This window comes from Bufo bufo, chromosome 1 (genome assembly GCF_905171765.1).
Source record: "Bufo bufo chromosome 1, aBufBuf1.1, whole genome shotgun sequence".
NCBI classification, from domain to species: domain Eukaryota; kingdom Metazoa; phylum Chordata; class Amphibia; order Anura; family Bufonidae; genus Bufo; species Bufo bufo.
Window position 1 is genome coordinate 518,956,305 of NC_053389.1, and position 25,934 is coordinate 518,982,238.

The 25,934-nt window shown below is 42.2% G+C and overlaps 1 protein-coding gene across 1 annotated transcript in view; it reads right to left on the minus strand.

The window, feature by feature from the left end:
* The window catches only part of CTTNBP2 (cortactin binding protein 2), a 164,589-nt gene that overhangs the window by 129,313 nt on the left and 9,342 nt on the right, over nt 1-25,934 (minus strand). The window contains exon 2 of the mRNA XM_040411467.1: nt 7,708-7,815. Coding sequence (XP_040267401.1) covers nt 7,708-7,815 — 108 coding nt within the window. The remainder of the gene's footprint in view (nt 1-7,707; nt 7,816-25,934) is intronic.

Below are 25,934 nucleotides of genomic sequence, written 5' to 3' on the forward strand. Positions count from 1 at the left end.
AAAAAGACGACTGAGGGGAGATCTAATTACTATGTATAAATATATCAGGGGTCAGTACAGAGATCTATCCCATCATCTATTTATCCCCAGGACTGTGACTGTGATGAGGGGACATCCTCTGCGTCTGGAGGAAAGAAGGTTTGTACACAAACATAGAAGAGGATTCTTTACGGTAAGAGCAGTGAGACTACGGAACTTTCTGCCTGAGGAGGTGGTGATGGTGAGTACAATAAAGGAATTCAAGAGGGGCCTGGATGTATTTCTGGAGTGTAATAATATTACAGGCTATAGCTACTAGAGAGGGGTCGTTGATCCAGGGAGATATCTGATTGCCTGATTGAAGTCGGGAAATAATTATTTTACCCTAAAGTGAGGAAAATTGGCTTCTACCTAACAGCTTTTTTTGCCTTCCTCTGGATTAACTTGCAGGATAACAGGCTGAACTGGATGGACAAATGTCTTTTTTCAGCCTTATAAACTATGTTACTATGAGATTCACTGCGCAGTTCAGACATTTTTGGATGCGGTGATACCTATTTTTATTTTTCTAAGGCTAGTTTCACACTAGTGCTAAAATCATCTTGCAGACGTACATTGCATCCGGCATAGTCAGAAAATGCTTCAGCACTGCCAGGCCTCATTAACTATAATAGACTCGGCGGGATCCAGCCTATTTCCAGCATTAGTGCCAAGATTTGGCCGGACAAATACTACTGCAAGCAGCGTTTTTTGTCCAGCCTAATCCCAATATTAATGTCGGAAACAGACTGGATCCCCAACGAGTCCTATTATAGTCAATGGGCTCCGGTGGGGAATGGTAGTATCTGGCTATGCTGAATATCATGAACTCGAGCAGGCCGGAACAGCCTGCCAGACGATTTTAGCAATAGTGTGAAACTAGCCTTATTTGTTTATTTATTTTTATAAGTTGAACTGAGAAAGCAGATGATTTGAATTTTTAATATTTAGTGTTTTTTATTTTTTTCAAAGTTTTAAAATTTGTAGTCCCATGAGGGAACTTGAATATGTGATCTTCCAATCGCTTGTCCCAAAGACTGCAATAGAATACTATTGCAGTCTATGGGATTTTCACAGGCCTCAGGCATGACAGGCTTGGTAGCCTTTACAAGCAACTGATCCGAGGACAGAGGGAGTCCCCGCAGTCGTTATTGACCATGGCATTTGAGGAGTTAAATGACTAGGATCAGAGTTATCTCCTATTCCGGTCATTGCGGCCGGGTGCCACCTGTAATACACTGCTGGAAACTGTCACGCATGGAGAAGGATCAGCTGATGACCCTGATCGACACACCCCTTCAGGAGTCAGTAACTGTGGAGCATCTCAAGCCAGCACAGGAAAAATTAAGACAAGCGCGCACAATGCCATTCTTAATAAATCTACGGCAATGTTTTCTTTGAGCATTTCAGAGGATAACGGAGTTTCTTTTAATAAGGGACTTATGTCTGGATTTCTTGTTGCCCATGGTTTAGCCTGCATGAAACTTATGAAAGGTTTTCTTCAAGAGCAAAAAGCAAATCATATGTAATACTAGTTATAATATTCTCTGAAAAAACTTATTGAAGAGCATTTGATCCTTAAAATGCCTTTGTAATGAGGTAGTAGCACTTTAAATGACATACAGGAGTTTTATAGATTAGCATATTACACGTGAATAAAATGGGTGCAGCCACTGATTACCTCTTGGCACAGGTTTTAAAGAAACATATGTGTTAACAATGTAGGTCAACACCCTTCTGTTACAAAGCAAAACTGAAGGCCGGCTTGTTTTTGCTTTTATACTGATAAAACTTGTTTTAGCTTATAATGAGGCTTAAATGTGGTTACATGACAATCTAAAGCTCTCTATACACATTAGACTATTATCAGTTGAACTCAGTGCTTTTCAGCTGGACTGGATAACAATGTAATGTGTATGGGGAGCTCCTGACTTTCCCCTGACAGATGATGTTGGGTTTGAGAAGCATTGGTATGTTAAATTTCAAAGCCAAGTATTTTTGTTCTCTGGTAGATAAGCAGTCACCAGAGGTGTATAGCATCAGCTTTCTCCTCTCTCGCATTTGAAAATACATACATGCTTGGCCAAGCCGAGTGTGTCTACGTATCGGGGGGAAGAGACAGCTGTCAGACAAAATAGTATTCAGCCTATAGCTACTGAAGTCGTATAGGCACCTTAACAATTCTGTAGTCTTGATTAAAACATTAAACATTACACATCTTTCAATCTGGAATTGCCCGTAGACCACCCACCAATCAGTTGTTTGAAGAGAAGGCAGCACTCCTGCGAGCACTGCCTTCTCTTCATTGTTCACCTGCTTGCCATCACAAACCCAGTGGTGAGCTGGTGTAATTACAAGTAAGCCGTCTCATTCACTTCAATGGGACTGCTCCTTCCTATACACTTGAATAGGAAGGAGCTGTCCTATACAGGTGAATGGGAAAGCTTACTTGTAATTACACCAGCTCACTCATACAATGTCGACGGCAAGCAGGTAAATTAAGAGAAGGCAGCACTTGTACGAGCGCTGCTTTCTCTTCAAACAGATGACCAGCAAGGGTGCTGGGAGTCGGCCCCCCACCTATCCTGAGGATAAGTCATCAATATAAATAAAGTGTGACTGTGACGAGGGGACACCCTCTGCGTCTGGAGGAAAGAAGGTTTGTACACAAACATAGAAAAGGATTCTTTACAGTAAGAACAGTGAGACTATGGAGCTCTCTGCCTGAGGAGGTGGTGATGGTGAGTACAATAATGGAATTCAAGAGGGGCCTGGATGTATTTCTGGAGTGTAATAATATTACAGGCTATAGCTACTAGAGAGGGGTCGTTGATCCAGGGAGTTATTCTGATTGCCTGATTAGAGTCGGAAGGAATTTTTTCCCCTTAAGTGGGGAAAATTGGCTTCTACTTCACAGTTTTTTTTTTGCCTTCCTCTGGATCAACTTGCAGGATGACAGGCTGAACTGGATGGACAGATGTCTTTTTTCTGCCTTATATACTATGTTACTTTGTAACCCCTTTACACATTTTTGTAATATACTTTTTTAGGAAAAGATGTTTCTTTGTACTGGTACAAAGTACAAGGTGTAACAAATCTTCTTAGCCAAGCTCTAAATGAGCATTTCTAAGGAGAATAGGTCTTCAGTATTTAGCTCAACTGAGTGCTGAAGATGCCAGTGTGTAACATACAGATGCTTCCAGCCTGCCTCTTGTTACTACCCTAGCCCGGACTATGTACATGTGCCCTATCACTGGCCATCACCCTGTATACCTGACTTGCGTCTTCAGCACTCAGTAAAACACTGAAGACAGACTCTCCTTAGCAACATTTAGTTAGAGCTTTGCTAAGAAGATTCTTTAAACCGAAACAACAGTTACACTTGAAATCAAGTTCATTTTGTCTTTCAAGACTGCTGTAAAAACTTGAGTAGGACTGGCTCTGGTCCATGACATGGGCATTTTCATGTGTTAAGCTCTGGAAATTGCCCACTTGATCTTGCCATCATACTTTACAAACTGTCTGTGGCTTTAGATGATCCAGAAATAGTGACAAATAAGTTCTGATATCTGCAATGACTCTTTAGTATGCATGGGTGGTAAAGGCTTAGTTGAGCGGAGATGAAAAGCATCAGGAAAAGAGTCTTAACTTTTACAGACATAACTGAAATGATTTAGAAGGCGATGATGATACGGTTTCTAAAAGATTAAAATCCCAGATTTATTCTCGGTTGACTATTTGTGACGGGGGAGAACACTCTTCCGTGGTCCAGGGCAGCCTTGTAAAAAGATCAAATAACATCAAACTTCTCAGCTTCTAAAACCCCCGGGAACTAGCTGCTCTGCAGATATTCTCTTACTAGTTAGTACAAAGTGCCTAAAAGATTGTTCCTGCAGTGTGAATGTCTTGTATACTTAAAATGATAAAGTCTTGGATTATTAATAGCTTCACACTAGCCTCCAACAAGGGGCAGGAAGAAGCACAGGCCAAGAGCATAATGAGGCCTGAAGGCCAGGTCAAGTTCTGCACATTCTCAGAAGATTACTTAATTGGCTTACGTCAGATAAAAAATATAGTTGTGATGTATGGTGCACATAATAAATAACTTTACACATTTCTGGCGCTAAAGTCATTTACAGTACTTTACAATCTGTACAAGGATGTGTACCTTCCAGCTAGTGCATATATAAATAAGTGCCTGCACTTATATCAGAGTTCTTCAGAAGTGCTTTAGGAAAAAAGAATTTACTAGACCTAAAACATAATGGAATCAGTTGAACCAAATACAATGTTATATAACCTCATTTGATGGCACAACATATTTTTATCATTTTATTATATATGTTTTTATCATTTTATTATAAGCGTTATGATGGGTCACAATGTGCAGCTACTGTCCACTTACGTTAGCCTTAGGGATTGCTGCAAATTGGAGCAGTACATTATGGCTTCAAAAGTACATTACATACAGAGCATTTAGACCCAGCTTTGGAATTAAACAATGCATGTATATTACAGTTTGAAAAATATGGTGTTTGTATGGTTGTAAAGGTAAAAGCAGATTTGTATGGTTGTAAAGGTAAAAGCAGATTTCAGTAAGTTTAATTTATATTTAGAACATTTTTAGATGAAAGCATGGAAAAAATACTCAACTAGTAAAGCTGCTCTTCTCTGCAATACCCACTCATGTAACTTTATGCAAAATAATTTCTACATGCGTGTAAACTGGTAGATCCTATGTGCCATTGCATATTGTTATCCTGCAGACACATTGAAATGTTACCTGCCAACCACCAGTTAAATGAAGACTGGATGAGATAATATGATGATTTAGGTCCTTTAAATGCCAGCAGCTCACCATGGCAACTGCACAGAAGTAAAACCATAAGAATAGGAAAGGGTCCCTAGTGATTTCACCATTGTACTATCACCAAAACTGCCTCTGCAATAAAGGTTACAGTTGGGATAAAATAGTTTATTAAATGTATAATAAAAATGTGTTTAGCTCCACGGACTTTGTTATGTAATTTAAAAAAGCATTGCCACGAACATTTTTATTCTCTGGACCGTTAGAAAGGTACATGATGTAAACTGTACTGAAAGTACTCTTCTAACCTGTGGCTGTATTTGTGAGTTATACCCTCCCTTCTGGCTCTCAGCTGTGTCATGTGACCAACACTCTGACTCTCCAACTGACACAATGTCTTATGAATGGACAGGAAGTCAGTTTCTATATTTATTCCTATGAAAGCTGTGATGTCACTCTCAAAGGAACGAATAGAGAAACTAAATTCCTGTCCAAACATAAGACACTGGATCAGTTGGAGAGTCCCTTTGCCAGTTACATGACCCAGCTGCAGATCAGAAGAAAGTGGATAACTCAGAACTACAGCCACTAGTACAATTACCTTCACTACAGTTTATATCATCTACATTTCTAACAGGCCAGAGAATACAAATCTTTGTGGAAGTGCTTCTTTAAGCAATATATAAAAGTAATATAAACAAAAAGTGCTAATAGTTTTTGTAGGCAAGGGGACTTCTATCACCTATCAATGTATTAGATTGCGTGAAAGGCACACAATTATTGCTGGACTGGTGCACCAATAGGGAACTCTCTGGTGTATTTAGGGAAGCACTTTATGTCTAGCACCCTGATGTCATCAAATTAGCAACTGGAAAGCAAGGGGCCTTTATATTATATTATTCTTGGACAGGGCCAAGTGCTGTCTGCATCTGCCTGTGTGGCCAATGGTACACATATATACATCATCTTAATTCATCAATGTGTAGGGTAGCTGTAAGTCATAGCTGACTTTTGCAATCACATTGGGTGCTCAAAGTGGCCAACATCGAAACTCTTATTATTTCAGTGAACTACCGCAAGAACAACTTTAGTTAAAGAGTCCCCAGGGATTGCTCTGTACAACATTTCAATTTCTTGCCGTGGTGCAGGCAGTGTAGCGGGTTTTCTACGGTATACCACTTCCTTTAGGGTTCCCCATATGTAGAAGTCGAGGGGTGTTAAGTCAGGGGAACGAGGTGGGAATTCCACAGCACCTCTTCATCCTATCCAACGTCCTGGCAGAATATCATCGAGATAGGCTCCTCAGTGTAGGAGGAGACAGAGCTCAGCAGTGCAGAGAAGTGGTGAAGGAACCGGGAGGGGGCAGAGGTCCTGTGCTGTGTGTTGAGGATAGGTTATTGGTTGTACAATCCTGTGATAGCCCATAGAAATGCTGAGAGTTGTAGTTCTCTCCTCTTATACTCTTTCCCTGTAGTGGCCTGTAATTTCCAATAGTAACAAGCTGGTCATGTTGAGACTTGTAGTTTTCTTGTTACTATTATGATATTACAGTATCTGAAGTATTTATTAGGCTTTCTTCACATCTGCACAAGTGACTTTCTCTGCTCTGGCATAGGAGCACAACAATGAAAATCATGGCAGTGCTCGATCTGGCACATCACGGGCAACATCAGATAGATCCCTATGTACGTCCCTGCCTGACAGCCACATGGTGGCTCTAGCAATTGTATGCCTACATACAGTACAGACCAAAAGTTTGGACACACCTTCTCATTCAAAGAGTTTTCTTTATTTTCATGACTATGAAAATTGTAGATTCACACTGAAGGCATCAAAACTATGAATTAACACATGTGGAATTATATACATAACAAACAAGTGTAAAACAACTGAAAATATGTCATATTCTAGGTTCTTCAAAGTAGCCACCTTTTGCTTTGATTACTGCTTTGCACACTCTTGGCATTCTCTTGATGAGCTTCAAGAGGTAGTCCCCTGAAATGGTTTTCACTTCACAGGTGTGCCCTGTCAGGTTTAATAAGTGGGATTTCTTGCCTTATAAATGGGGTTGGGACCATCAGTTGCGTTGAGGAGAAGTCAGGTGGATACACAGCTGATAGTCTTATTGAATAGACTGTTAGAATTTGTATTATGGCAAGAAAAAAGCAGCTAAGTAAAGAAAAACGAGTGGCCATCATTACTTTAAGAAATGAAGGTCAGTCAGTCAGCCGAAAAAATTGGGAAAACTTTGAAAGTAATGGCTATTTGACCATGAAGGAGAGTGATGGGGTGCTGCGCCAGATGACCTGGCCTCCACAGTCACCGGACCTGAACCCAATCGAGATGGTTTGGGGTGAGCTGGACCGCAGAGTGAAGGCAAAAGGGCCAACAAGTGCTAAGCATCTCTGGGAACTCCTTCAAGACTGTTGGAAGACCATTTCAGGGGACTACCTCTTGAAGCTCATCAAGAGAATGCCAAGAGTGTGCAAAGCAGTAATCAAAGCAAAAGGTGGCTACTTTGAAGAACCTAGAATATGACATATTTTCAGTTGTTTCACACTTGTTTGTTATGTATATAATTCCACATGTGTTAATTCATAGTTTTGATACCTTCATAGTCATGAAAATAAAGAAAACTCTTTGAATGAGAAGGTGTGTCCAAACTTTTGGTCTGTACTGTACATCTTTAGAGACACCTTAACACTACATCCTGCCACCATAAATAACCACCACTGAACTGTGTATACATTTTTCGGGCACCTCTGTATTTGTGAATTTTGACATTTAGTAAAGAAGTAACTTACAAATAGTATTCTCCAAACCCTCACAAATTGTGTAATGAATTATTAAAAGGAAGACACAGCATGAGAAGTAAGACTTACCCTTAAGGCTTCTATCACGAGGTCCCTTGCTTCCAACTCTCCTTCTAATATACTTAAAAGAAACCGCAGTTCTGGCTTGCTCAGATTTTCCATATTAAAATCTTTTGTCTATAAATTAAAAAGAGAAGTCATTATGAAAACAGCTGATTAGCTGCTTCTGACCAAATGTTCTGAACAAACAAGGGAAGAGATTTATCAAAACTGGGAAAAGTGGAGGAGTTGTATTAAGTTTGAGAAGCGGAATATCATTGGTAATTAAGCATTCGTTTTCATAAACCTCCCCTATTGTGCTGAGAAACTGAAAAAGCATTAGGTATTTTTACTGTCTAGTGGACTGTTTGAAAAGGTTTCTAATCCACGTTTAGTGAGGACCTTTCACGGTTTTGTTTTATTTGAGATAAATACCTTTACTTGCGGCGTACCCCCCGCTGATGCTGCCACCCTGCCTGTTTTTTTTTTTTATATTGCTCCCCCGCTGTGCCCCCTGTAGTTTTTCCACTCAGCATGTTAATACTGAGCATCGGTACAGGGAGGAGGAGACGCCAGGGTTTCTCAATGGGCGTCTCCTTCTCCCTGGCTGTGCCGCAATCCAATCACAGCTGAGAGCGTCACAGCCAGGGAGAAGGAGACGCCCATTGAGAAACCCTGGCATCTCCTCATCCCCCACTGCTTGTAGTCCAAGACACTTCCTGCTTCCCTTAGAATGGCCAGTACTGCTCACGTGAACAGTTGTCACGAGGGTGTCAAGAGCCACGTCTGACTCTGTTATACCCGGGGTCAGGAAGTCGCAGCGGGTGGCTGCGCGCTCTATGTATAAAGATAGTGCTGTGTCTTAATGGTAGCTTTCTGGGTTTGCCCTGCAACCCTTTTTGGCTCACTCAGGGATCCGTAGCTCCTTCTCCTCAGCTGTCTCTTGTCCAGCACTCCCAACCTCCTTATATTCCCCTCTCCCACTTCTCTGGTTGCCAGATATAGAGCTTCCTGCCTGGACTTCTATACTGACCCACTGGAGCTGTGTAGCTGTGTTCCCTGGTTGTTGTTCCAGAGCGTTACCCTCCGGATCCCTGTTGGACTTTTGTTGTCTGCTGTTGTCGCCCACCTGGGATTATATGTGTTTGTCTGTATTGTCTGTCCTCTCCTTGGTGTTTTCCTTTAGTGTCAGTGGTGCGGACTAGTGATCCCACCGCCCTGTTCACTACGTAGGGCTCATCTTAGGGAAAGCCAGGGTTTAGGCACGTGATCGGCGTACGGGTGAGGAACCCGTCTAGGGACGTCAGAGCAGTCAGGTGCCAGCCTCAAGGTGAGTCAGGGGTCACCACCTTTCCCTCTCCCTTGGACAGGGCCTTCCCATTTCCCTCCCTTTGCGTGACGCCGGTCATGACAACAGTGCAGTCAAATCCAAGTGCAGGGCTGGACAAGCATGGAGCGTCTTGGTAGTTTGAGAAGTAATGAAAGAAGAGGAACCTGGCAATCGGCAAATATGAAAACTCTCCAGTTCATATGAATTTTGCTCTTGAGCTGCAGGGTCACTTTCATAAGGATGATTATATGTCTAGGGTCAGCTTATGGATGGATCCAGGTGTACTCTATGGTTAGACCTGCTAGAATGCAGTAAAATATATGCTGATCCCATAGAAGGTATGCAACTTATTATTCATTGCTTCAGTACACAAAATCTTATGCACAATGACAGGCACTAGGTGTTTGTCAAAGCAATATTTTCTGTAACTAAACAAAGTATGGATACAAAGAGTACAGTGTTGGAAAATGTCACAAGAAGCCTAAATCCACAGCAAACATCTTGAAAAGAGTGAAAATGTTACATCTGTTAGGACAGCAGTAGTACATCACGGAAACAGCTTATTGACTTTCCTCTACGCTTAAAGGGCCAACATTACTCCAGATTCAAATATTGACACTTCACTGCAGTCATCACCATTGCTCGCGGCGTAGCACGCGTTCCCTGATACAAACCAAGCCCTACATCTACACATTCTGTATATATTAAAATATTGGCCGTGTTCCCAAGAATAGCAAGCACCAACCTTCCAAACACTTCTGCAGACATGAAGCTGCAGTCATCCACTCTCACAGATATACAACTCAAACCCTGCTTGATTAATATTTGACAGGCGTTGGAGAAAGTATGCGTTTGACTACAGAAAAGCAGAATAATAAATCCTCCCAATGTTCCTGCGGAGGCATCTTGCAGTGTCAGTTGCTTGTCAGCTTTTACAGTGCTGTAATACAGTCTACTTGATACTACAAGGCTACAGAAAAATTTCAATTATGAACGTTTGATAAACTACAGTGCTGTACGGCGATATACAAGGTGCAAGGAAAGGGCTGTTCGTTTCCAACGCTTCCTTCAACTGCTCATGCTCAGGATTTGAGGTCATACGACCGTTCGAGAATAATGACTGTACAGGGAGAGTGTATTGTTACAGGAAATAAAGGAGATGAAGTCATTTGGATTTCCCCTCAATAATAATTATATGAAAAGAAAGACTGTGAATCATGAAATAACAATGTTTTCTAATCAGTTGGTGGCTGTCTGATTGCACTACTTTGTTCACATCTCTTTTCTCTCTACATCTGCTCATAGGGCCCCATGCACAGACCAGATTCATTTTACAATGGGAGATGTATCCCACAATATACCTATCCAGTGCAATATGTTGCAGCCTTCTCTTGGCCTAGATGTCTTCCTTAAGGGACGAGAATCTGCCAGATAATCACCATCTTGCAGTCATAAGAACGCTCATTAGCGATTCTCTGGCGGTGTAAAGGTGTCACCGATTACCCAGTGAATGAGCAAAACGCTCGTTCATCGGGTAATAGATCATTCATGCGGATACAAAAATCGCTGTTTGCCGGCAGCAGATTGGACTGTGTAAACAGCATCTGCTGCTGGCAAACAACAAGTTTGTATGGGACGAGCGATGGCATTACCGATCACTCCTCCCAATACCGTGGAGGAGATCACGGCATGTAAATACAGCTGTCTCCTCCACTGACGAGCATGTGATTGCCAGGAAGTAAGCAATCTCCTGCTGTATCGTCCAGTGTAAATGGGCCCTTAGACTTAGGCCCCTTTCACACGGACGAGTATTCCGCGCGGATGCGATGCGTGAGGTGAACACATTTCACCCGCACTGAATACCGACCCATTAATTTCTACGGGGCTGTTCAGATGAGCGGTGATTTTCACGCATCACTTGTGCGTTGCGTGAAAATCGCAGCATGCTCTATATTCTGCAACGCAGGCCCCATAGAAGTGAATGGGGTTGCGTGAAAATCGCAAGCATCCGAAAGCAAGTGCGGATGCGGTGCGATTTTCACGCACGGTTGCTAGGAGACGATCGGGATGGAGACCCGATCATTATTATTTTCCCTTATAACATGGTTATAAGGGAAAATAATAGCATTCTGAATACAGAATGCATAGTAAAACAGCGCTGAAGGGGTTAAAAAAATATTAATAATAATAATAATTTAACTCACCTTAGTCCACTTGATCGCGTAGCCGGCATCTCCTTCTGTCTCCTTTGTTGAATAGGACCTGTGGTGAGCATTCATTATAGGTCAAGGACCTTTGATGACGTCACTCCGGTCATCACATGGTACGTCACATGATCTTTTACCATGGTGAATCACCGGCAGTGAAATGGGGATGCAGTGAATGCAGCTGAAAGTGAAAGTAAAAGCAGGTTTAACCCGCAATTATTTCCGACTTGATTTCTAACAGTGATTTCTCCTCTGTTGCTTTGACTTTAGCCGTCTTGTATGTCAGCTTTCAAACAAGACCAGTTGCATGTTTCTAGCTGCTACCATTCAGGAGATAGCAGCATCTAAAGTAGCCCTCCCCCCTCCACTTTCTGCCCGAGCCCAGCTCTGGCAGAACAGTTACCTACTTTTCCCACAGCCCGAGCTGGACTCGGGCAAAACAGTAAGGTGGTTAAAGGGAACCTGTCATCATGAATATGCAGGAGAAACTGGGAAGATTGATATATAGTTTTGTGAGAAAAGATTCAGGAAAAGATGAAATTGATTAATTTAAATTTCTGTTCTTTTTGTACTTAGGAGTCATGTGGGCGGTCCTTCTTATTGACTGAAAGCTATCTTTGTATGCTTAGTCATGCTAAGTTACCTGCCAATCATTGATAGTACCAGCCAAATGACCCCTATGCACAAGAGGAGGAGAAATTTAAATGATTAAAATACAGGTTTTACTGAATCTTTTCCCACAAAACGATATATAAATCTGCTCAGCTCCTCCTGCTCTATAACATGCTGCCTATTGTGCAGTGTTCCCTTTAAATGTATAAAATTACAAGTTTTACTGAATCGTTTCCCACAAAACTACCGTATTTACCAAAAGTGAGGGGAAAGTGGCAGCGTGTTTTACAGTCCGAATGCTAATGGCTGCTTCTGAATGTCTTGTTCTGAAACTGGTGGGGGTCTGATCTGAGGCTAATAGGGTTGACATGAGGCTCATGCGGTCTGATATGAGGCTGATGGGGTCTGATCTTAAGGTGATGGGGTCTTGTTCTGAACAAGGGTGTAACTAAAGGCTCATGGGCCCCGGTGCAAGAGTTCAGCTTGGGCCCCCCTTCCCTCAGTGCTTTGTGTGTCTTCTTATGTGGCACAAGTGTCTTTGGTCCCCTTCAGGCTCCTGGGCCCGGTAGCGACTGCTACCTCTGCACCCCCTATAGCTACACCCCTGGTTCTGAATCTGATGGGGGTCTGATCTGAGGCTAATAGGGTTGACATGAGGCTCATGCGGTCTGATATGAGGCTGATGGGGTCTGTTCTGAGGATGATGGGGTTCTGATCGGAGGCTGATGGGGTCCGATCTGAGGATGATGGAGGTTGGGGGGTCTGATCTGAGGTTGATGGAGCTTAGAGGTCTGATGAAAAATATATATTTTTTCTTATTTTCCTCCTCCAAATCCTAGGTGCGTTTTATAGTCCGGTGCATCTTATAGTCCGGTATATGTCAGTATATATAGTTGACTGCACTGTATTTTCAGTATGACAGGTTCCCTTCAACATTCTTTGACACAACTATGTAAGACCAAAGAGGTTATGCTAAACAACTGGCTGTATTAGAAAATAAGGCATGGTTTTGTGATGATAAACTAGAACTATACCTCTGCTATTCTTGAAATAGGCGTGTGTGACACTACCCCGAATATGAAGAGCAGCCGTCAGCACAAAGTGGCTTTAGCTGTGTACTGCAGCTCCACTTTCACATACATATGTGTACAATCAATAAAGCCGGCCCTGGGCAGAGCTCACTTGATCCGAGGATCCATAGTTATGTGATCTTATCATTCCCACTGGGGACTTATAGACTACAGTGTCATTTTTCACTACTTATGTCAATAATAGATATGTGCACAATACGTAACTGACTGCACCACATATAAAAATAGCCATAGCTGTATTTCTCCCTGACAGGTCTTCTTTCCTAGTATTTTATTTATTTCCTGCTGTTTTTATAGCTCCAACCTATTCTGGGTGCAGTATGGAGACCATTATACACATCAGCCGCTGGCCTCAAACATCAAGACTCTGGGGCTCATTTTCTGGAATACAAGTTAACCTAGAAGGACGGTATGCTTTTTGGTTAGTAACAGGAAGCCCAGGACCAACCTGGAACCCAAGGCTGTGGTGCTAATATCTTAGCCACCCTCGTTCCTTTGACAGGACGGACTCCTCTTTTCATGGCAAAAGATAAATGGACTGAAAATATTAAATATACAAAAGCCAACATATGATTGGGTGGTATCAGACATTTTGGGGGAGATTTATCAAACTGGTGTGTCACTTGTGTCACCTTGCCAATCTATTACAAACATGTTGCCTAGCAACACATTAGCATTCAGGAAGCAGAGAGCCCACTGCCAAAGCATATCAGAGCTCACAAAACCACCTTCCTCCACACAATACGGACATAATGCACAATTAATCATGTACGAATTCCCCTCTTCAAGCTTGAAACTGTACACCCAAAGGTATGGATTACATTCTGTGTCCTGTGCTGGAGAAGGCCACCCTGTAAAGGTCACCATGGATTTGATCTCACTGCAACTCCTACACTAGTCCGGTAGCCTAATAGGGGAAATTCATTATGTAAGCAAGTCTGTGGGAGTAGTCTCTATACAGCGGCCAACAATCACATCAACACTGCTATAGATATGTACTAAGCAAATTCAATGAGAAAACAGGAACAACTGGTTATCACATTCCCAAGTCCAAATATTCTTCTCCAGCTTCGACAGGCAAAAGCATGGCAATTTAATAAAGGTGTGCGTCTGTGTACATGCTCCATTTGACTCTGCATGACTAAGGGTTCTCTAACACAGGCAGATTCTAACCAGTACCAAACGGCAATCAACGATAAGAACACAACCAGCATTTACCTGCACTGTACCGGGATGGGCTATTACTGGCACAATCTGTCACCCTCATACAGCTTACTTAGTATATCTGTAGCATATCCCTGTTTACAAAGGGAGACGTGCCACTGACAGACAGGCGATAAGGAGACGTGTCACTGACAGACAGGCGATAAGGAGACGTGCCACTGACAGACAGGCGATAAGGAGACGTGCCACTGACAGACAGGCGATAAGGAGACGTGCCACTGACAGACAGGCGATAAGGAGACGTGTCACTGACAGACAGGCGATAAGGAGACGTGCCACTGACAGACAGGCAAAAAGGAGGCTTGCCACTGACAGACAGGTGAAAAGGAGACATGCTGCTGATAGGCGAAAAGGAGACGTGCCACTGACAGACAGGTGAAAAGGAGACGTGCTACTGACAGGCAGGTGAAAAGGAGACATGCTACTGACAGGCAGGTGAAAAGGAGACATGCCACTGACAGACAGATGAAAAGGAGACGTGCCACTGACAGACAGGCGAAAAGGAGACATGCCACTGACAGACAGGCGAAAAGGAGACATGCGACTGACAGGCAGGCAAAAAGGAGACGTGCCACTGACAGACAGGCGAAAAGGAGACGTGCCACTGACAGACAGGCGAAAAGGAGACGTGCCACTGACAGACAGGTGAAAAGGAGACGTGCCACTGACAGACAGGCGAAAAGGAGACATGCTACTGACAGACAGGTGAAAAGGAGACGTGCCACTGACAGACAGGCGAAAAGGAGACGTGCCACTGACAGACAGGTGAAAAGGAGACGTGCCACTGACAGACAGGTGAAAAGGAGACGTGCCACTGACAGACAGGCGAAAAGGAGACATGCTACTGACAGACAGGTGAAAAGGAGACATGCCACTGACAGACAGGTGAAAAGGAGACGTGACACTCATTTGTCTGGTGATGGGCGGCACTTTTACATAAGGCAAGGATACGGAATAAGCATTACTCATTCCAGATCATAAACTCACGCAAAGAGGGACTGAAAAGGCTCAAGTTCAAGTGTCCTAAGTATAATGTATATTCTAGAAAATATATACCAGATAGATAGATAGATAGATAGATAGATAATGCGATTAGACTGTGTTCACAGGTAGTGTTTTCTGGCAGAGAAAAAAGCCTAAACAATAAAGGGGTTGTCCGGTTTCCAATATTGAATTACCCATCCTCAGGATAGGTCATCAATATCAGATTGGTGAGGGTCTGACTCCCGGCAGTGCTGCCTTCTCTTTACCGTTTACCAGCAGTGTAATTGCAGTTCCTCCGTCACTTGTAGTTACACTCCATCCTATTCAAGTGAATGAAGACAGCTGAGATGTAATGACACCTGCTTACCGCTGCAATGTCGGCGGTGAGCAGGTAAACAATGAAGAGGAGGCAGCGCTGGCCGTAGCACTGCGTTCTTCTCAAATAGCTGATCTACGAGGATGACCTATCCTGATGATAGGTCATGAATATTAAAAGCCAGACAACCCCTTTAAGCTATGACAATGACCACTGCTCAGAACCTTTTTAGTCCTACATGTGCATGACTAATTTCTCTTTCTTACTAGATGAACTACAAGTATTGTGCGTTTCAAGAAGCAGATTCACAGAGCAGCTGATACAGAAAATAATGCAATCTCTAAACTACGCATTGACTGAACAAATACATATCTTTCATAAGGAATAATGGAGAGCTCCCAAGCAGGCACTGATTCCTCTCCTTAGTAAATGGGAATGAAGTACTCTTGTTTTCAGGGTTCTTGAGAATCCCATTGATTAGACGCTCACCAATCAAACATTTATGATGTATCCATTGCAAATTAGTTCTCTTTCCAAAACGAAAATAAAAGGTAGCTATCCCAGAAGTCAACGCCCAACCTTTAAAACAGTCCTTGAGACATAACTTGGCGTATAGCGAAGACTGGTTTTAATCATCACTTTTGTTTTCCGTTCTTCTAATCCGCAAGAAGAACAGAAAAAAAACAAAAACAATAAAAAAAAACATACATTTTATTTTGAGCATCCATTGTGCTAATTTTGCATCTTTTTCATCCATTTTTGTCAGTTCTGTGAGAGATCCCTTATTTTAGATGGGAGAAAAAGTCCTGCATGCATGCAGGCCTTTTTCTCCCGTCTAAAATAACGAATCTCTGATGGAACTGGCAAAAATGGACGCAAATTGAGCACAACAGATGCTCAAAGTAAAGGATACTTATTTTTTTTTATGTTTCTTTTCAGATCAGAAAAACGGAAAGTAAAACAATGATGTGAACCTCCTTACACAGTACCTCCTGTATCCTGACGTATCCTTTGGAAATGCTAAAATGTGTGGTTTGAACCCCACATTAAGGCCAAGTTCACAACTGCCCTCTTTCTAACCTGCTACGGCATATAGAGTATATTAGCAAACCCTCAGGAGGACTAGACTTGGTCAGCTGATTTCACTTAATGCCTAGTAATGCTTCAGTTCAACATCATAGTAGCAGAAGTAAAAACTCGCCATAGGGAGACAACGCTACTCCTTGTCTGCAGGACTGTCCCACAGGAAGGGGTTGTCCAACCTCTAAAGAATAGATTTGAAAATTAACAGTGACATGAAAGAAAAGGGAAAAAGGTCAGCTTTCAGCTACTAGAATACATGGGAGGCAGAACTCTGGTTTCTCTGCGACAGTCCTGATAAATGAGGTCCTCCATGTTTACTGCAGAGAAGGCATATTGATCACTAGAGGATCTGCAGTGTTCCTGCTCATATGGATTAACTACAAAATACAGCACACTACTTCAACATACTGCCCAATAATAATACAAGGGACAAAGTTATTATTGCTATGGTCCCAAAATCAGGGGACATCAGTGCTCCATCACCCTGTACTTAAAATTGTATTCTGTGACCTGTTAGAAAGGTACATGATGCAAACTGTAGTGAAGGTAATTTTCTTGCCAGTGACTGTATTTGTGAGTTATAACCTCCCTTGCGATCCTCAGCTGTGTCACGTGACCCACTCTCTGACTCTCCAAATAACACAGCATCTTATGTGTGGACAGGAAGCCAGTTTCTCTATGTATTCCTATAGGAGCCTCAATGTCAGTCTCATAGGAATGTGTCCTGTATCAGTTGGAGAGCAGTGTTGGTCACATGACACAGCTGAGGATCAGAAAGGAGGTTGTAACTCACAAATACAGTCACCAGTAAGAAGATTACCTTCACCACCATTTACATCATGTACCTTTTTAACAGGCCAGAGAATAAAACATTGTTGTGGGAGTGCTTCTTTAATGCATGCAACCATATCCGTTTTGAGGCCCAGAAATTGCAGACCCCCAAATTACCGGTGCAGTCTGTGTGCGGTTCTCATTTTATTTGTGGAGCCATTGTTTGTTTTGTGGACATAGTTTATCTTTTGCGAAGGATAATCTGAGTGATTTCCGCATCCATATGTCAGTTCCACATCTTCCATTTACTTATCAACTTGGAATGTGGATTTAGTTATTATGGTGATGTAGTTGCTATATTAAAAACTATAAGAAATACGCCTATATTAGGCGTATTTCTGGCACAGATTGCGGTGCAAAGGTTATTTGCGCTGCAATCTACAACTTTTCCCTTTCAAATCAAGCAAAGCCCGCCTCTTGCCCGTCCCCTCTTGACTGTGATTTACATATTTTCGATTCCTTGGGATCACGCAAGTCTGGCGCTTGCGCGGTACGCCCTTTGTGACTGCACGATCCCATCTCGGGCTCCCGCAGTCAGCCGGGCATGATTTTCTCACTGCGCATGCGCCGGCAAGAATCAGTGTGCACGCTCGCGCCGGCGAGGTATATTCACAGGGCGAGCGTGATTACTGGCTGCAAGAGCAGGAGAACTCAAGCCAGTGATCACTTTCGCGCTGTGAATATACCTCGCCGGCACGAGGAATGGAAAATATGTAAATCACAGTCAAGAGGGGACGGGTAAGAGGCGGGCTTTGTTTGATTTGAAGCAAGGAGGCCGCTGCCCCTTTGACTTCAAGCTCACAGGAAACAGAGCGCTCATGGAGATTAAAAAAGCGTTTTTCTCAAGTATGGATTATCGAATTTCTGGCTCACACACATAATCAATAACAGACTGGCGGCTGCTATAAGGTAATGCTGGCAGTTTTATATCACTTTTGGAGGTGACAGGTTGCCTTTAAAATTGGAGGTGAATAAGCAGTAGTTATGTAAAGGCCAGTTCTACTTACCCCGCTCCCTGCGCTGATGCTCCTGGTCCCCGCACCGCCACTGCTGCTTCTCCCCGTGCGTGGATGAAAACATCCGGTGTCCAGGTGGAGCAGCTAATGGCAAGAGGGGACGGGGACGAGCCTCCCTAGTGTCACCCGCGATGCTAGGGAGGCTTGTCCCCATCTGCCACTGTCTGCTCCCTCCCCGACACCAGATGTTTTTACCCGCGCACGAAGAGAAGCAGCAGTGGCGGTGCGGGGACCAGGAGCAGTGCAGGGAGCAGGGTAAGTATATTCCCTGTGAGGGACCCGGGCATATGGGGGGCAGTTTTTAGTATTGGATAACCCCTTTAAGACCAGCGTCTAAAACACCGGACTTAATAAATGACCCCCTATATGTCTAAAAAAAATGCATTTTAGGTTAGGCATTACACACAACAGGAGTAACTGGTTTCATGATCCCCAGCCTCTCCATGGTCCTACTGAAATGTATGCGTCCATACAGCTATTCCTCCGAAACCCTCAAACACAAGCATGCTCGGCTTGGCCAAGCAAACATGTGTTCTCAATGCAGAGAGGAGAACATGGAGTTGCCAGGTCCCATGAGAACCAAGGACTGGGAATGTTGATATCCAACAGGCCTGACCCTTATTTCCTCCGACACTAGGCATTGGGGGAGAGTCGGGGTACCACCATACACATTAAATAGGGGTCTATTCCTAGCCTAAAACAGAGGCAACATGTGCATGGCCGTGTCCATACTTCGGTCCACAAACAACGGATCCACCTTTTATGTGCATTCAGCATTTTTCTTATTTCCATTAATAGAAGGGGCTATTTTCGTCCACAATACAGACAAGAATACAATATGTTCTATCATTTGCAGAACTCCCACACACATCCGCAAAAAATATGGATATGTGCCTGGCTCCATAGAAATGAATGGGACACTGTGCTATCCACAAAAAATGGAGATAGCACACGGATAAAAAATATGGGTGTGTGCATGAGCCCTAATGTGAACAGGGAGAAAAAACACTCACCTTCTCCCTGGGTGTGACGCTCTCTGCTGCGATTGGACAGCGCTATAGCCAGGGAGGAGACGCCCACGGAGAAAGACTGTGTCTTCTCCTCATTGTTCCGATGCTAAAATTAGTATACCAGGCGGGAGAATACAACGGGGCCACAGCGGGCAAACGGAGCAGCGCCCAGGAAAAATAGTAAGTGCAGTTAGATCCCTGCACTATGCCCTACGTATCCTGATACTTCGTTTATAACGTCTGGACCCATGAAAGGTCCTCTTTAATGCCAAGTGCGGTTTTGTTCTGGGATTTCGGCCGGAAAAAATACCGTAGCATGCTGCTGTATTTTGTCCGGTCAAAAACCGTACAAGGGACAGAACGGAAGACATCCTGATGCATATTGGACGGATTGCTTTCCATTCAGAATGCATTAGGACAAAACTGATGCGTTTTTTTCCCTTTACCGGATTTCAATACCGGAAAAGAATAAAGCTAGTGTGAAAGTACCCTAGATGGTAGATGTTAAACATCAGCTCCTGATGTGGATAAGGCCTCATGCACACAAACGTATCCATTTTGCAGACAAGTATAGGACATGTATCTTTTTGTGGAACTGACATATGGATGCTCATATCACTCAGATCATCTTCCGCAAAAGATAGACTATGTCCAAAAAATGTAACAAAACCCCTCGCACATGTATGTAACAAAATCAGTGAGGATTTGAAGGCATGCCATAGCTCTAGCAGCTTTTTCTGGATGGAATATAACATAACAAGGACCTGTCACCACTCCTGACATGCTCGTTTTAGTCACTGCTTGCATCCCCCATGTAATAACAATTCTGGAGCATCTATTCTTATGACTCTATGTTGTGCCATTCCTTTATTATTCCTTCTAGTTATGAGAGAATTACTAGCAGTTTGCAATGAAGGTCCAGATGAGTGTTACCAGTTGGGGATGTGTCCCTGCACATTCTGACCGTATCCAATCAGTGCTGCCAATATCAGACTGTGCAGGGACACACACCCCAACTAGGGTTGGGCGATATACCGGTATCACGATATACCGCGGTATTAAAAAAACGGCGATATGGCGATATCGCTGTTTCCAAAATACCGCGGTATTTTGTGACGTCATCAAAGCGGTCAGCTCACATTGTGCGCTGACCGCTTCTAAACGTGCGCCCGCCCGCCGCTGCACCTTGCATAGCGCTGCCGCTGAGTAACATTACTTCCTCTCGCTCCTGGCCTGGCTCCTTCTTGCTCCGCCTCCCTTAGTCAAGTCTCCACCCACCATCTGACATCATCACCGTCGTCACCCACCGGCTCTATTGTATATGTGGCGATGGCGAATCGATCCCCTGTGTGAGTACTGGTGTCTCTGGAGAGACTTTTCCTGCAGCTGCCTCACTAGTGTGTGCTCTGGTGACGAAATTATAAACTTACTACTTCCCGCAGCGGCCGCCCCGGCTCTCCCTCCTCCTTGCTCCCATATTCAAATCTCTGCCCACCGGCATCTGATGTCAGAATCAGAGCACACAAGCGAGGCAGCCGCGGGAAAGGTATATCGCAAAGTATTACTGCATGTATGGTGGCCTGTGGCCACAAGACCTTATTATAACACCTCCTTGTGGCCCCCCATACAGTGTAACGCCTCCTTGTGGCCCCCCATACAGTGTAACGCCTCCTTGTGGCCCCCCATACAGGGTAACGCCTCCTTGTGGCCCCCCATACAGTGTAACGCCTCCTTGTGGCCCCCCCATACAGTGTAACGCCTCCTTGTGGCCCCCCCATACAGTGTAACGCCTCCTTGTGGCCCCCCCATACAGTGTAACGCCTCCTTGTGGCCCCCCCATACAGTGTAACGCCTCCTTGTGGCCCCCCCATACAGTGTAATGCCTCCTTGTGGCCCCCCATACAGTGTAATGCCTCCTTGTGGCCCCCCCATACAGTGTAACGCCTCCTTGTGGCTGTCCCCATACAGTGTAACGCCTCCTTGTGGCCCCCCATACAGTGTAACGCCTCCTTGTGGCCCCCCCATACAGTGTAACGCCTCCTTGTGGCTGCCCCCATACAGTGTAACGCCTCCTTGTGGCCCCCCCATACAGTGTAACGCCTCCTTGTGGCTGTCCCCATACAGTGTAACGTCTCCTTGTGGCTGCCCCCATACAGTGTAACGTCTCCTTGTGGCTGCCCCCATACAGTATAACGTCTACTTGTGGCCCCCCATACAGTATAACGTCTACTTGTGGCCCCCGATACAGTATAACGTCTCCTTGTGGCTGCCCCCATACAGTATAATGTCTCCTTGTGGCCCCCCCATACAGTATAACGTCTCCTTGTGGCTGCCCCATACAGTATAATGTCTCCTTGTGGCCCCCCCATACAGTATAACGTCTCCTTGTGGCTGTCCCCATACAGTATAACGTCTCCTTGTGGCTGCCCCCATACAGTATAACGTCTCCTTGTGGCTGCCCCCATACAGTATAACGTCTCCTTGTGGCCCCCCATACAGTATAACGTCTCCTTGTGGCCCCCCATACAGTATAACGTCTCCTTGTGTTTTTTTTTTCTTTTAAACGGGTATTTATCGCGATATATATCGTTATCGCGATAAATTTTTTAATATCGTTATCGTCTGAATATTTTTGATATTGTCCAACCCTAACCCCAACTGGTAACACCCATCTGGACCTTCACTGCAAACTTCTAGCAATTCATTCCTAACTTCTAGTGGGAATAATACAGGAAAGGCCCATCACATAAGAATAAAAATAGACGCTCCAGAATTGTTATTACACGGGGAATGCGTGTGATATGTCAGGAGAGGTGACAGCTCCCCTTTAAAGCCATGTGCCTATGTTGCAGATATTAGCAACTCTGTAGTGGCCTGAAATCCAGATTGGTTAAATTGCTGTGGCTTTAAGGGCAGCCTGCAACATCGTCACATACCATAGAAAAGGTTATGTCAGGATACTGCATATATTTCCTGATGTTATGTTACTGCAGGAATTATTACCTTTAGAAGTGGAAGCACGCCAACCATTTGATGTACGGTACATGTCAATCTGCAGGAAGTATGGAAAGAAGCCTTCCAGTTTGCAACAGTCTGTATTCTGACACAGATCCAGTAGGTTCACACTTCCATTTCTTGCAGTGTGCCCTTCTGACAAACTGCGGCTTCTTTCATACTGGCTATGTGATATCTGAAGAATACATTTGTTTAGCAATCACAGCATCCAAATGTATAATGTGGCATACTCCTAGGTGTCTATGGGCCAAACACAACGCCAAGAGGGTCTTTATGTCATTCAACTGACAGACTTTCAGAGACAAACGCAGACTCTTATGTTATTCATCACAGCAAAAAGCCATAAAACGGCAGGTTCCTTTACACAAGTCGCAGAGTGTACTGAGCAAGCTGCTGGAAGGTGGATTCTGCTGATCGGGTGGCAAATAAAGACCCTGCAAGCCTGGAGACTACGGGATTATTGATATCCGAGTAATACCATCGCATAGTATTAGGCAATAACATCATACAGTAATCGGGAAAAAACATCATCTAGTATCAGGAATAACATCATATAGTATCAGGTAATAACATCATATAGTATCAGGTAATAACATCTTATAGTATCAGGTAATAACATCATATAGTATTAGGAAATAACATCATATAGTATTAGGAAATAACATCATATAGTATCAGGTAATAACATTATATAGTATTAGGAAATAACATCATATAGTATCAGGAAATAACATTATATAGTATTAGGAAATAACATCATATAGTATCAGGAATAACATCACATAGTATCAGGTAATAACATCACATAGTATAAGGAAATACCATCATATAGCATTAGGAAATAACACCATATAGTATCAGGAAAAACACCATATAGTATTAGGAATAACATCATGTAGTATCAGGTAATAACATCATATTGTATCAGGTAATAACATCATATAGTATCAGGAAATAACATCATATAGTAGCAGGTAATAACATCATATAGTATCAGAAGTAACATCATATAGTATCAGGAAATAACATCATATAGTATCATGTAATAACATCATATATATCAGGTAATAACATCATATATATCAGGTAATAACATCATATAGTATCATGTAATAACATCATATAGAATCAGGTAATAACATCATATAGCATTAGGAAATAACATCATATAGTATCAGAAGTAACATCATATAGTATCAGGAAATAACATCATATAGTATCAGGAAATAACATCATATAGTATCAGGTAATAACATCATATTGTATCAGGTAATAACATCATATAGTATCAGGAATAACATCATGTAGTATCAGGTAATAACATCATGTAGTATCAGGTAATAACATCATATAGTATCAGGAATAACATCATGTAGTATCAGGTAATAACATCATGTAGTATCAGGTAATAACATCATATAGTATCAGGAATAACATCATGTAGTATCAGGTAATAACATCATATAGTATCAGGAATAACATCATATAGTATCAGGTAATAACATCATATTGTATCAGGTAATAACATCATGTAGTATCAGGAATAACATCATATAGTATCAGGTAATAACATCATATAGCATTAGGAAATAACACCATATAGTATCAGGTAATAACATCATATAGAATCAGGTAATAACATCATATAGTATTAGGAAATAACACCATATAGTATCAGGAATAACGTCATATAGTATCAGGTAATAACATCATATAGTATCATGTAATAACATCATATAGAATCATGTAATAACATCATATAGTATCAGGAATAACATCACATAATATCAGGAATAACATCATCTAGTATCAGGAATAACATCACATAATATCAGGAATAACATCATATAGTATCAGGAATAACATCATATAGTATCAGGTAATAACATCATATAGTATCAGGTAATAACATCATATAGTATCAGAAATAACATCATATAGTATCAGGAATAACATCATATAGTATCGGAAAATAACATTATATAGTATTGGGAATAACATCATATAGAATCAGGAAATAACATCATATAGTATCAGGTATTAATATCATATAGTATCAGGAAATAACATCATATAGTATCAGGTAATAACATCATATAGTATCAGGTAATAACATCATATAGTATCAGGTAATAACATCATATAGAATCAGGAAATAACATCACATAGTATCAGGTAATAACATCATATAGTATCAGGTAATAACATCATATAGAATCAGGAAATAACATCACATAGTATCAGGTAATAACATCATATAGTATCAGGTAATAACATCATATAGAATCAGGAAATAACATCATATAGTATCAGGTATTAATATCATATAGTATCAGGAAATAACATCATATAGTATCAGGTAATAACATCATATAGTATCAGGAAATAACATCATATAGAATCAGGAAATAACATCATATAGAATCAGGAAATAACATCATATAGTATCAGGTATTAATATCATATAGTATCAGGAAATAACATCATATAGTATCAGGTAATAACATCATATAGTATTAGGAAATAACATCATATAGTATCAGGAAATAACATCATATAGTATCAGGTAATAACATCATATAGTATCAGGTAATAACATCATATAGTATCAGGTAATAACATCATATAGAATCAGGAAATAACATCATATAGTATCAGGTATTAATATCATATAGTATCAGGAAATAACATCATATAGTATCAGGTATTAATATCATATAGTATCAGGAAATAACATCATATAGTATCAGGTATTAATATCATATAGTATCAGGTAATAACAGAGGTCGCACAATTTTTTTTCCGGAAGAGTAAAAACACTCCTCTTACCATTTTTAGGAGTATTTTTACCCGAGGAGGAGTATGAAATTTGCAGTAATACATAATACAGTATATCTGCCTAGACTTGTTGACATCTGTGTTGGAGGCTGCGTTTGGAACCTCTATGGCAGATTCTGTTGAAAAGACCAGAGAAAAAAGCTTTATATGCAGCACTTTTTTGTCTGGTAAAAAGACAGATCCCAAACGGAAACTGAACAGACTCCATCATGGTCAGGGCGGTCTGTTCAGCTTCTTCCCTGTCAGCTAGGCTGGGTTCACATCAAGTTTTTGTCATACATTTAATGTACACAAAAAACGTATATATGTTAACAGACGCCGCCATACTGTGGCATCTGTCACCATAGAATACCATTGCAAAAAAAAAATATATGTTAGCCTATACATTTTTTTCCTGGACTACAAGATGGAAAAACATGGTACACTACACTGTCCCATCCTGCAGAGTCCTGCAAAAAAAACAAACGGTATGGCATCTGTCTGAGGCGTCTGTTACGGTTTTTGTGTATGTTGAACTTATGACAAAAACCAAGCCTTACATGCCCGATCCAGCACTTCCGTTATATTTGTTGTTCTGTTCATCTAACGGAGCAGAACAACAGAAATATATAGTGGTGGTGTGAACGTGGCCTAAGAGGTGACTATTTACAGTCAGGTCCATAAATATTGGGACATCGACACAATTCTAACATTTTTGGCT